Here is a 14074-nt window from a genome sequence, read left to right as displayed (position 1 = left end):
TATCTTAGTAGTGACTGGGTATATTGATACACCATCCCGAGTGTAATGCATTACTTCACCATGCTCAAAAGGATATTCAACTTCTGATTTTTTATTTACCAATAAGTTCCCTTCTTTGTGAGGCATTGGAAAACCTCCCTGGTTTTTGTGGTTGAATCTGTTTCTGAAATTCACTGCTTGACTGAGGGACCTTTATAGATAATTGTATCTGTGGGGTACAGAGATGAAGTAGTCATTCAAAAATGTGACATGTTGAGCAAATGTTTACTCCTGAACTTATTTAGACTTGCCATGACAAAGGGGTTTAAAACATATTGACTCAAGACATTTCAGCTTTTCATTTATAATTCATTTGTAAAAAAATAAATAAAAATAAAATAAAAAAGTCAAACATAATTCCACTTGGACATTATGCGGTATGTGACACAACATCCTAATTTAATCCATTTTAAATTCAGGCTGTAAAACAACAAAATGTGGAAAAAATCTAGTGGTGTTAATACGTTCCGAAGGATCTCTATATAATGGTGTGTAAAGATAATATGGACAGTATATGAATAAAACGATATGTGTACAGCAGTAGTTCTATAGGATGTGCCATGACAAGAATACAGTATATACATATAAAGTTGGTAAAGGAGTATGTAAAAATGATCACGGTGACCATTGTTCAACGACTCTATGTACATAGGCCAAAGAAGTCTCTTAAAAGGTGCAGGGTAAAGTACTGGGTGGTAGCCGGCTAGTAACAGTGACTAAGTTTCAGGGAAGGGTACTGGGCAGAGGCCAGCTAGCGGTGGCTGTTTAACAGTCTGATGGCCTGGAGATAGAAGCTGTTTATCAGTCTCTCGGTCTCAGCTTTCTACTGTCTCCTTCTTTTAGATGGTAGCGGGGTCAACAGACCGTGGCTCAGGTGGATGAGGCCCTTCCCTACCATGTAAGCAGTCTATGGACAAGCTAGAAACCCATGCTTAGTTTTGTTTAGCTGGCCACTGTTTCAAATGCTAACCTTTTAGCTTTTAGTATGTATATTAGTATTTTCACGATTCATGTACAAATCATCCTGAAGTATCAAAACATTTATTGTGTAACTGATTTGGGTATGAAGCGTGGAAATGCTAATTTAGGTACCGCTGACTTGCATTGGATTTGTGCCACTAAATGCTAAAAAGTTAGCATTTGAAACAGTGGCCAGCTAAACAAAATTAAGCATGGGTTTCTTTTATCCCTTGTCCATACACTGCCTACTTAAATGATTTTTTTTTTTACCTTTATTTAACTAGGCAAGTCAGTTAAGGACAAATTCTTATTTTCAATGACGGCCTAGATTTGTACCTTGTCAGCTCGGGGATTTGAACTTGCAACCTTCCGGTTACTAGTCCAACGCTCTAACCACTAGGCTACCCTGCGGCCTTCAGGGAAACATATACGTCATTTTATCATTTGGGTGAACTATGTCTTTAAAAGAAATCACCTACTAGCAGGAACAATGTCAGCTAGTGGTCAGAACCTGGTAAAATCAGGATGTAGGATAGGACATAAACCTAACAACTTCAATCAAATCAAATGTATTTATAAAGCCCTTCTTACATCAGCTGATATCTCAAAGTGCTGTACAGAAACCCAGCCTAAAACCCCAAACAGCAAGCAATGCAGGTGTAGAAGCATGGTCCTGGCTGGCACATGCTTATCTCTGCCAAGGCACACCTGGTCTGCCAGTCACAATGCCAGCTGTTAAAACAAGTCTGTTAAAGAGGAAGGAAAACAGTGTCTGAGAGCTTTCATTTCCCTTAGAGAGGAGCTAAGCTCTGACAATCGATACCAGAGTCATTGACCACAGGATTATGGGACTCCTCAAAGTAAGGTGACTCACACAACTACACACTGTTTACAGTAGGCTATATAATGCAAAGCTCCCCTCCCTTCTGTACATTCCTCAACCCTTCACATATGCTCTGTGCTGGGGAGAGTAGGAACCTTCCCCCCTCTCCTCTGGAACCCCCTGCCCACCAGCCCAGGTATCAGTAGTGCAGAACCATGCCCCCCGTGCTGTTTATTACACCCACAGATAAAGCATTCGTCATAGGAAGATTATTGTTGAAAGAGGGAGGGAGAGAGAGAGAAGACAGGGAGAGCAAAGGGGAGATAAAGAGGCAATATTCCCTTGTCGTTGACACGCACATGTCTGTGTCACAGCACCATTACTGCTGAGCTGTAGGTACGTCACTGTCTCTCTCACACACACACACACACACACACACACACACACACACACACACACACACACACACACACACACACACACACACACACACACACACACACACACACACACACACACACACACACACACACACGTAAATGAGCTATTTCACCATAAATCTTGTTCTGGAGGCTGCTCTGCAGTGGTCACTAGCTGTCACAGCCACAAAGTCATAAAATCATCAAACCTAACCTTAACCACACTGCTAACCCTAATGCCTAACCCTAACCTTAAATAAAATACCAAAAAGTGCATTTTTGTTTTCATGAATGTTTACAATATAGCCAATTTAGACTTTGCCGCTGTTTAAGGGGGAAAACTCTCAGTTCTGCCTCCAGGACAAGACTCATGACAAACGTCAGCCTGCCACACATACACACAGCTTTGTTTTTGTGAAATTTCAGGACTTTTTGGAGTATAAAAATATTGATCATTAGAAATTATATTTTCCCTAACCCGAACAACACCCCTACCCCCAAATATAACCTTAACCCCCAAAAACCTAACCCTAACCGTACACCTAACCCTAACCTTAACCCCAAAACCTAACCCTAACCTTAACCCCAGAGCCTAACCCTAACTATTAGGCTTAAAATAGCATTTTAACAAATTCAGGACCTCTAAAAAGTTATTTTCCTACCTTTTCAGGACATCCGGGTGAAATGTTAGGATATTGGGCTCCTGATAATCAGTGGTGGAAAAAGTACCTAACTATCATACTTGGGTAAAGGTAAAGATACCTTAATAGAAAATGACTGAAGTAAAAGTCACCCAGTAAAATCCTACTTGAGTAAAAGTATAAAAGTATTTGGTTTAAAATATACTTAAGTATCAAAAGTCAAAGTATGAATAATTTCTAATTCCTTATAATAAGCCAACCAGGCGGCTCCATTTCCTTTTCTTTATTTACTGAAAGCCAGGGTCACACTCCAACATTCAGACATCATTTACAAACGAAGCATGTGTGTTTAGTGAGTCCTCCAGATCAGAGGCAGTAGGGATGACCAGAGATGTTCGGTTGATAAGTGTGTGAATTTGACCATTTTCCTGTCTTTCTAAGCATTCAAAATGTATTGAGTACTTTTGAATGTCAAGGAAAATGTATGGAGTAAAAAGTATAATATTTTCTTAAGGAATGTAGTGAAGTAAAAATAGTCAAACTATAAATAGTATAGTAAAATACAGATACCCCCAAAAAACTACTTAGGTACCGTAGTACCTTTTAAAGTATTTATACTTATGTACTTTACACCACTGCTGATAATGTAGGAAAGCAAGTACACACACACACACACACACACACACACACACACACACACACACACACACACACACACACACACACACACACACACACACACACACACACACACACACACACACACACACACACACACACACACACACACACACACACACATCAGGGCAAGTTCAGGCTTGTCAGTGTATTGAGAGAGTAGTGATATGAGTCGAGACAGACAGTCTTATGAAAGGCATGCTACTGGAGAGGAGGCATATTGCTGTTGGAGGATCACAAACTGTATCTGTGTGTTACAGCCGCAGGCTTCTTGGACTGGGACACTCTGCCTCTCTCTTGCGCAGTAAGTCAGGGCTTAGGGCACTGACATCTCTCTGCCTTTCTTTTTATATGCTTGGCCTACTTCAAAGGGCACACACACACACTCACTTTCACAAACACAAAGCTCAGCCTGTACTCTTTGTTGGTAGGAGCTCATGCTCCATCTGGTCCATTAAAAGGACTGGGGACTGGATATCATGACCAGTGGGGGTGTGGGGCTGGGCGGTGAGGTGTTAATGGTGCCTGTAGGGGGTAAATAGTCTGAGCCTCTCTCTGCTGTGGTGTTTGTGTCGTGATGAGGAGATCTCAGACCTGGGATCAATGTGTCTCCATGTGTATCTGCCTAATGGGGCTCACTCTCCACATCTGGTCCTGGACTAGCGCTGGCTGCTGGGTGGGGGAGAAACTCTCAGATCTCCCCCTCTCCCCCTTTCTTCAACGGCCATCTACAGCGGCAACGGAGCAAATGAAAGGAAAATAGAATTAAGATGGAGCCAGGCTGAGGAAGAGAGAGGAGCTCAGAGCTTACCAAGCCTCTGTGTTTCTGTGTGCGAGTGACTGTGTGTGTGATAAAGAATGTGTGCCTCTGCGTGTCTGCCACCAGTATGTGTGCCTCTGCGTGTCTGCCACCAGTATGTGTGCCTCTGCGTGTCTGCCACCAGTATGTGTGCCTCTGCGTGTCTGCCACCAGTATGTGTGCCTCTGCGTGTCTGCCACCAGTATGTGTGCCGTGGACATGACGTCTCTGTTTAGGTAATTGCCCACCTGACCTGCATGAATCACATTCATGTTTGCAGGATTATCCACGAGGATGGCTTCTCTGGAGATGATGTGAAGCAGTACAAGCCTGTGGTCTACAGCAACACAATCCAGTCTCTGGCTGCCATCGTCCGTGCCATGGACACCCTTGGCCTGGAGTACGGAGACAAGGAGAGAAAAGTGAGTGTCTCTACTGCTCTATCTGTACACTGTAGCACTGAGGGAATGGACTACAACTAGTCCGACAGACACGCAGACACACACACACACGCATACCCACTGTCATGCACATTAGTAAGCAGAGTACTGTGTGCTGTTACCACTATATACTGTAGTGAAGGCCTCCCAAACACATTTATATCAACAAATACACAAACTGTCAAACACTGACGGACACCAATATATTCACCCACAGGATTTTAACAAGTGAAACTAGTCAAAACACCCATTCATCCTTATCCATTTGTGAAAATCCATAACCTCAATGTTGTAGCAGATAATTGGCCACAAGGCTCTGACAGGATATGGAACAGAGCACATTGTTCTCTGCTTCTATAAATCTCTTACTGAGAGGAGTGCAGGAGAAAATGTAGATTCACACAACACACTATCTGTCTTTAATATTACTACTATTATTACCCAGCACCAAGGAGGTAAGCAGACATTTCAAATTGTAATACTGTATTCAGACCATGATGAATATACGGTCAGGAAGAACATGAGATAAATGTGTTTAGTTGATATGTCACTTGTACTGTGCCATGATTCGTTTATAGCAGCATTGTTAAATTACGGTGATGCCAACAATGACGATGATGAATGACGAAGATGGTGGAAATGGTTTTGAATTGGGTATTGGTTCTATCCACAACGTTAAACTGCCGATTGCAGTGTGAGCTGGAGGGTAATGGGGTCAAGGGTCCATAGCTGTGTCAGTACATGACCTCAGAGTGGCCTTATTAAGAGGACAAGACAGGGTGAAGGAAGGTGTACAGTAGGATATCTGAGCTGCACTCCTAATGCCTCCTCTCACGTGTTGTGTTGTATCCATTCCCCTGCCGTGCTCTGTTCCCTCTCTAAAACAGGAGGGACACCACTGACTCTGACCTTTCCAGGAAGTCCTTTTATATTTGAATCAAACCAATGCTATCCATATACCTTGGGACAAGGCCTCTGAAATACCCAGCTGCTATTGATTGTGATATTATCTCTTTCTGCTGCTCGAACCTGAGCCAGGAGATGACAGGCCACAGGGGTTGTGTCCTTAGAAATACTATTCTCTGTGCTTTTGTCATTCTCAGTCAAGTAATTTAGAGTGTGTGTGTGCGCGCGAGTGTGAGTGAGTGTGAGTGAGTGTGAGTGTGAGTGAGTGTGAGTGAGTGTGAGTGAGTGTGAGTGAGTGTGAGTGAGTGTGAGTGAGTGAGTGAGTGAGTGAGTGAGTGAGTGAGTGAGTGAGTGAGTGTGTGTGTGTGTCCCTGCATGCATGCCTGTGTGTGTGTGTGTGTGTCTATGACCCAAAAGTAAACTCCACAAAAGCAATTTGTGAAATCGGTCGGAGTTCACTGTCCCCAGGTGGAGAATCTCTTTCTCTCCCTAATGGAGAGAGAGAACGAAGTACCGCCACAGAAAGAGAGATGATTGGCTGCCTCAGAGAGACGGGTGGGGAGAATTAGAGGAGGGAATGAATGTGAGAGGGAGAATAGGGAATGAAGGGTAGGTGAGTCCCTGAAAGGTGTGTCCTGTTGAGGACCCCTGTTTAGACTTGTATGGTAGTGTGAATGTGTGAGTGTTTCTCCATATAGCCTATATGTGCAGTAGAGGTTGACACGGGAGTGCAGTAGAGGTTTACACGGGAGTGAGAATTAATTCCTGTCCTATCTTTTCCCCCGTACTGTCCTGATCCCTATATAACCCCGGAACTTTCCTGTCCTTTCCAGTGGTTCGGTCCCAATAAAAATCACTTCTGTCCCCTCCCATGTTCATTTTTACAGAGCAGAAATCAGAAATAACTTCCTTCCATAGCTGCTCACCGGGATGGTCATTTGACCTTTGACTGTTTTGAGTACTTGCATGAATTGTTTTTCTATACTCGAATGGACAGGGTTTGTACGGTCTTGTGGTCTTGTGGAAAAGTTGTGGAATTTTAAAATGGTGTTTTCCAGGCCTGGAAAAGTTTCGGAAAATGTTCAAATCTGAGAAAAGTTTTGAAAACGTTATGGAAATGTATTTAATTTATTCAGGCACAGTTTTAAAATATTTTAACAATCAAATAAAAATCAGCCAGGCTCAGAACGACACTTTGGCTCGTCTATGTTTGCACGCATCACCTGTGCGAGAAGTGTGGGCCGTTGGTCAAGGAGAGTGAGGCAGTCGGACAATGCAGCATCAGGTAGGCCTAGCCTATAAAATACAGTATGATAGAGAAGAGACTAACTAGGTAGGTAGACAATTAAAAACATATCTTGTACCCTCTAGTTAACTGTTAAGCTATAAATGTTTTTGTCATGTCATCAATGTCCCAAAAAACCTTCCACCGACACTCGCGAATAATGCCATACAACGATGATTTACTTTTTTGAACGATTCATGTGATTCATTAAAACAAATATTTTTGATGAAACTAATGATTCACTTCATCATTGTATTATTTGAATTGGTTCAATCGCATTGAATCGAATCATGTGAATCAAATTAATCATTTGTAAATTGTGAATATTAATTTTAGGAAAACAAAAGATACTTTGGATTACCTTTGGATTATGATTATACAAAACTTGTTTTGTGGATACTTCCAGTTGATTTGGGGATCCAATGTATGGAGTATTGTAACTCAATGATGCTAGTCAGCCTGCAAAGTAAACACTTCTAAGGTAGCTAAATATGACGACAGGTGAATAAAAAGTTGCGTAGCCTATCATAGCCATTTCATCTTTAATATGTTGAATGAGCAAATTATTTCGAAAAGGCATCAAATGTATTTGGTTGTAATGTTGCAATGTTTTACATGCATTTTTTTTGTCAGAAATGCCTTCTGGAACATGTGAACTTTCATGTGCCTTAATAACAAACTTGTATGCCATCTGTAAAAGCAAATACAATTGTTAAATTACGAGCCTAGTTGGTTTAGCCACACTTCTGTCTATAACGTATGTGTCGGTAACCCTTTCTAACGCTGCTTTTTAAAATATATATCACATAGTAGAACTGCAAAGGTGTTGCTCTCCACTTTCTGGAGGACCGAGTTTTGAAATCAGTGAAATGCACGGTAGAATTGGAGTATGATAGCCAAGGAAATGGAGAAAATTCAGGCGGTTGATTGCAAATATGCAGATGGAGTGGAAAAGAGAACACACAGAAGGCTGTTGTATAAAACACCTGTCTCCGGATTACATCTTCAAACTAAGGGCAACCATGGCTTCCATGACACAGAGGGAGAAGTGTCCATCCATGTATACGGGTGAGATTAGCTAGCTACATTTTCAGATATCACACATTTCTAATTTTGTTAAAGTTAAAGTGTACTGTTAGCTAACTTTAGCTGGCTGGCTCGTTTGCTAACGTCACTTGTATGACCTGTGTAGTAATATTATTTGTATCTCAGAGACATTTGCATTGCTAGTTATAGCCTAATGTTAGCTTGCGAACATTGAACCTGGTATGTTAGCAACCTGCAGATTCATGCAGGGTAGTAACGTTATGAGTTGGGATTATGGTTCATTGTTTAGTTAGCTAGCTACATGTCTGAACAAAAGACTCCACCATGCAAGTAACCATTTCAATAGAATGTTCATGATGTCACTGCGACAAATGTCGATAGACATGGTTGGTAAATTCGCTCTCTACTCCGATTTCAGAGCTCTCTCTTCTGAGTGTGCAAGAGCGCAGAATAACTGCTGAATTTATGAATGCTCAACACCCATTGAATATTGCCAGTGTCAGTAAACGTTGGCAAAAAAAGCGTAATTAAATTGTTGCCAGCAGTACATTTGCTGTCATCAACGCTCTGGATAACATAAAAACAGCCTAACCAGCTCTGCGAGGACCAGTAAAATGGTCAGAGTGAACTGTTCTCTCATTTTTGTCTGGAAGTAGCTAGCAAGCTAGCCAACATTAACCAGTTAGCTTGCGTGCTTGACTGCTATTGTTTGGTCAGAACGATCGGATCAACCCTACTCCTCGGCCAGAGCGTCCAGTGTGCACTCTGAATGCTCATAGAGCGAAACGCTCTGAATTTATGAACGGATAAACTGACAACGCTCTGAGTTTACGAACGCCCAGAGCACACTCTGGCACTCCAGATTAAATTTACAGAAACACCTGTAGTATAAACCAGCCTTTAGTTTTGAAATGTTTGGTTGTTTAGTAAATAGCCTCATATGTGAATCCTTACAGAGATGGGTGAGGCTAAAGCTTTAGAGGGTGTGAACAATACTGAATGGGTGTAGACAAAGAGCCCTCCAGTAGGTGTACCAAAACATTCAAGGGTCATTTTTATCAAAAGTGAGGTTACAAGTTAATCAACTTTCAAACCAGAATTACTTTCCCTTGTTCCTCAACTGTAGTGTATGATACACCATTTTCTAGCACTGAGTCTCTACTTGTATCCAATGTAAAAAAACACAAATTAAAATTCTGCTACATCAAGACCAAATCGAGCCGGTCGATCACATATTTCTAATCCCCCTCCCCCCAAACAACTCTGTTTCTAATTATTCCTGTACTGCCCATTCCTGCGGACTGTCGATCCTGTCCTGTCCCGAACTTGATTCTATAACTTCATACCTTTTCCTGTGTCAACCTCTAATGTGCAGACAGGGGTGTGGCAGCATGGAACGGAGTCCCCCCTGGCTGGGCTGGCCAGCTGGTTCACACCTCTTTAATTTGAAGTGTGAAGCTTTTATTGGAGCTGCTCTCTCAACAGTCAAGCAACCGCACTCACTCCTTCTGTCTTTCTCTCTAACTCTCTCCCTTTTCCTCTCTCTCCTCTCCTTCTTCTCGCTCTTGCCATCTTTCAAACGTGTGTCCTCGTCCTGAGCCCTTCTCTCTCTCCCTTCCTTACACTAGTCATCTGATTGTCTCCCTCCTCTACTTCCTTCTCTCGGTATCTCTCAACCTCTTCTTTCTTTCAGTACAATCCTGTTGCCATGGCTACCCTGTGTTTTTCCTTTCTCTCAACACATTCCACAAGTCTTTGTCCAAGGGCAATGTCACTTACATGAAGGGAGAAAACACATCAGCCCTAGAACTGTGGAGAGGCAGTCCATGCAGTCCACTCGCTGCTGTGTGACAAAGCATCAATCTACTCTAGCATTTATGCCACACCCACTCTGTATGCAGCCATATATAGGCCTACTTGATGTGTTTCTATCAATATGGTTTAATGATGTTCTGACTCTGAGCCCTGCCAGTGTTATCATCTCCCTGCTCATTGGAGAGTGTGGATGACTCCAGTCCCATAGCTGGCAGAACTATTTCCATTGTTCCAGCTTCCAAAGCTTTTCACTCTTTATGATCCATTTCCCTGTGCTCACCACACATGATAAAACCCCAATGAGCCAGCATCCATTTCCTCCCTGGCTCCCTCCCTCTGTCCAGCCCAGTGACTCTCTGACATTCATTTCATCTCTGCTATGGCTATGCTCACTAAAGCAGCCATAGTGGAGCATTGGACTGATCCAATACGGCAAGGTTAAGGTAAGGAAAACCACTCTACTTTCACTGTGATCTCTGTGTTCCTGGATCATATGGGTGTGGTTTGCATGGTTGGTGGTAGAGGCGTGGTGTTGTGCCATGATAACCCACTCAAAAAGCCAGTCTCTGGCCTGGCACCGAACACGACTGCTGGCCATCCGACGGCACCCATGTGGCCTCCCCTCAAATTCATAGACAGCGCTATGGATGCAAGGACTGACCATATATTATATTAAAATTGTAGTTTAAACATGTTTTGAGCGGATATAGCGTTTGTTTGCATTTCCTTTGTTTACAAACATTGGAGTAAAACATGTTTATATTCTTGGTTGTGATGGGGTATGACAGTTGAACTAAGCTCAAAAGTCATTTATAAGTTATATTCTTCAAGAATCAATAGGTACATATCATTAATTTAAGTCCAAAATTGGATTTAGCAACTGCTGATTGTCCCTTTAAAGAGGTAGTGCTGTCAGTGCTGGGTTAGTGAGAGAACACAACAGAACAACAGGCGGAGGAAAGGAGGGGCAAGGGCTCCCTGTGGACAGGTGAACAGAGGGAGGGCCTACAGTGAGGAGAGAAGGTGGCAGATGTCCACAGTGCCTCAGCCAGCCTGGAAGTCTGGGGTCTGTTGAGGGAGTCTGATGGTGTGGGTCTTAAGCCCTGGGGTGGAGGTCTGGAAGGGGAAGTGTTGTGATGGTATAGTCCACCTGGCTCCCGCTTTGCCCTCTTGTTCGGAGGCTGAGAGGAGGGCGGGTGCCTGTCTATTCCTCAATGTCACAGTGACGCCATGGCGCTGATTAAACTCCCACTCCTCATTAGAGGAAACATCCACAGAGACAAAGAGACAAAGGGTCAGGTAAAAACACATGCACACACACAATTCACCCCTCTGTCAGAGTGATGCAACTCAGTCATCATATTGAGAGTAACTGGCTTCTCAACCTGAAGAATAGCCTCCGTATCCTTCTGTTTTGCGAACATATTTGTTTCCTGTGCTATGATCTGTAATGATAGTTTTTTTCCCCCAGTATCACCAATGCTTTGTGAATGTACTATAATACCGGTCTAAATATCAGTCCCTGGCATAGCCAGATAATTGTCCCCCCCTGGCAACACAGCCAATTTGTGTTTATGGGGTTAATACATCACTGTTCTGTTGATATCCTGCCTCCGACTGGAAACCCATGCTTCATGCCATGTGTTTATGGGGTTAATACATCACTGTTCTGTTGATATCCTGCCTCCGACTGGAAACCCATGCTTCATGCCATTTGCTCTGTATGCGTTGAATTATCAGCCAAATGTTCTCTGTAAAAATGCACTTCTGGTGTGCCTGTGCAAGTGACAGACATGAGAGGTGTTTGATGAGTGTGTGGTGCTTTGAAGGTCCCCCTGTGGGGGTGAAAGCAGTATGAACTCTAACCAGGTTATGAAGGTCATTTTTTTAAAAGAAAACGCCTTCCACATTTAGAGGGAGCTCATCGAGTCAGAGCTGGGGAGAACAGATCAACATTTTTTTGAAGTGTATGGTCTCTCTCTTCTCTCATCTGTGCAGCTGGCTGTAGTCCAGCAGAGGTGGGCACCTTTCATCTGTCCTCTCCTTCCCCTCCACCCTACCCTCCTCTGATCCCCTGTTCCCTCCTCTGATCCCCCAGCTCTCTGCCAGAGAAGGTTCCAAATATCCACAGTAGCACACAAACAATCCCAAAAGGATTGATTCATTACACTTTTAAACAATCAATCACCTCTGATGTTTAGAGCAGGTTCCTGCCTCCCACTGGTGATCTCCAGGTTGGTGACATTGCTAGACAGCCAGTTTAATGAAGTTATATCATTAATACTGCACATCCCAGAAGATGTCATTAAAACTCTGGGTTACCTGGCTGTTGGCTTATTAGCTGAGAAACTAAATGTATCTTAGCAGAAAAATTAACTGTATCTTAGCAACTATGATAACTTTGAGGAATACCTGAAATATATTCCTGCATCATTGTTGCATTTTTGTCCAATTTTGTTACCTCAAATAAACAATATTATCATACTGTTTGGTCGATGTGATTCATATTGATAGCCCAGGAAAATATATTATCATACTGTTTGGTCAATGTGATTCATATTGATAGCCCAGGAAAAAAATGTGGGAGTTGTATATGTTTAATATTCTAAATGTGTTTGCTGAATAACCCCTAACACACTGTAGACATAGCTTATTAGTGATGATTACACTACACATGCAACTCCCATTTATGGGACATCATTTCAGATGTGCTGGGCATGAGTGGCTACTTTCACATGATCTATGAGCTGCTTTTGGCTTAGCCAAGGTTTGTATTTAGACAAATGCATTTCTTTAGGTTATTGATAAAGCACTTGTGTATTTTCCTGTGTCAGAAAGGGATAACAGTTCCAATGCAGTAGCATCATTATCACACTAAACAAGCTAAACCCATACTCCGTATCAATGCAAACCTCTGTAAGATTTCCACTGATATCAGCTATTTCTTTACTGAACTTCAGTAATGTGCAGCTCTGATGGCTATATGGTCAGTTCCATGGGCTTCATACAAGGGGTAATGTGGTAATTTATAGATTCTGAGAATGAATGCCCCCGAGAAGTATTAGCAGACTTCTTCCCCTGGCAGATCAGAGTAGGGAGAGAATGTCTCACTGAGAGGATTATGTCTGTGTTCATTTATACAATTTAATTGATACAAATCATTGAACCTCATTACAGGGCTGAGGGTTGGGAGGGAAATCCACAGATCCTCTAATATTCAGAATGATCTCATCCAATTTGGATAAGACTAATTCATTTCAGTCTGTAAATGAATGGAGCTCAGCTAGCTAAGCCATTGCTGCACAGACCTTCTGACTGAGACGAGTGATATTCCTCTGGAGGATGACTGGTGTTGGGTCGTCTGGTTCCACCCTGTCAATAGCCTTCACGATAAATGTTCTGTCACTCAATCAATATATTGACACTGCACTCATTTTAGCTGGGGCTTAACCAATCACAATGATTTGCTCTGTGCCTACCAATCATAGACTTCACACATTCCAGTAGCCTAAGCTTTATGTCATGGTGTCAAGCTCCTTTCCATGGCTTCTCTGCCAGTGATGATGCCCCTGCAATGGAGTTGAACACATTATACGGTTTGAACAACAAGCGGTACCTCATCCAGACGATCTTTGGAGTGGTGACGAGCTAGCCACCACTCACACCCACCAAACACCTCTCATTAGAGCACAAATACTGTGTGTGTATGTGTGAGTGCATGTGTGCATTTGTCATGGTACCACTGTAGTAACCAGTCTATGAAATGGCGGGTGTGGTTTTGCTTTGTTTAGGAAGAGTTCTCTCTTAACCCGACAGAGCGAGAGATAGAGAGAAAGAGAGCAGCACACAGGCGGCTTTAAAGAAAGAACCTACATAACTTAATACTGCAGCTGTTAAAATATTCCCTATTGGCCTCCCCTCATCTTCACAAAGACTATAGCTTCATCAGGCAACCACCATCCCAGGCTAGCTTCTAGCGTGACCACATGAATACCCCCCAATTTGTCTCAATAATGTTTTATATTTTTAACACCCTCAAACACCAAGTTAGGCATACCTAATTTCAAAATAGGCCATCATCAATGTCAATCGTGAATGATCATTCTTCACATTTTACCGGTGAAATGTCCAAACTGCGTCTTCATGCCAATCGATCTCAATCAGTTTCATGGGAACATGCAATTAGATCTTCTACAATGACTGTTTGGTGAGTGAATTAGAG

At 42.6% G+C, this 14074-nt stretch overlaps 1 protein-coding gene across 3 annotated transcripts in view; it reads left to right on the top strand.

Moving 5' to 3' along the window:
• The window catches only part of LOC118374081 (guanine nucleotide-binding protein G(o) subunit alpha), a 164006-nt gene that overhangs the window by 70134 nt on the left and 79798 nt on the right, over nucleotides 1-14074 (top strand). For all 3 annotated transcript variants that reach the window (XM_035760440.2, XM_052465724.1, XM_035760439.2), the window contains exon 3: nucleotides 4640-4781. In XM_035760440.2, coding sequence (XP_035616333.1) covers nucleotides 4640-4781 — 142 coding nt within the window. The remainder of the gene's footprint in view (nucleotides 1-4639; nucleotides 4782-14074) is intronic.

This window comes from Oncorhynchus keta, chromosome 17 (assembly GCF_023373465.1).
Source record: "Oncorhynchus keta strain PuntledgeMale-10-30-2019 chromosome 17, Oket_V2, whole genome shotgun sequence".
In the NCBI taxonomy this organism is placed as follows: Eukaryota; Metazoa; Chordata; class Actinopteri; order Salmoniformes; family Salmonidae; genus Oncorhynchus; species Oncorhynchus keta.
This window is presented reverse-complemented; position numbering and strand designations above follow the sequence as displayed.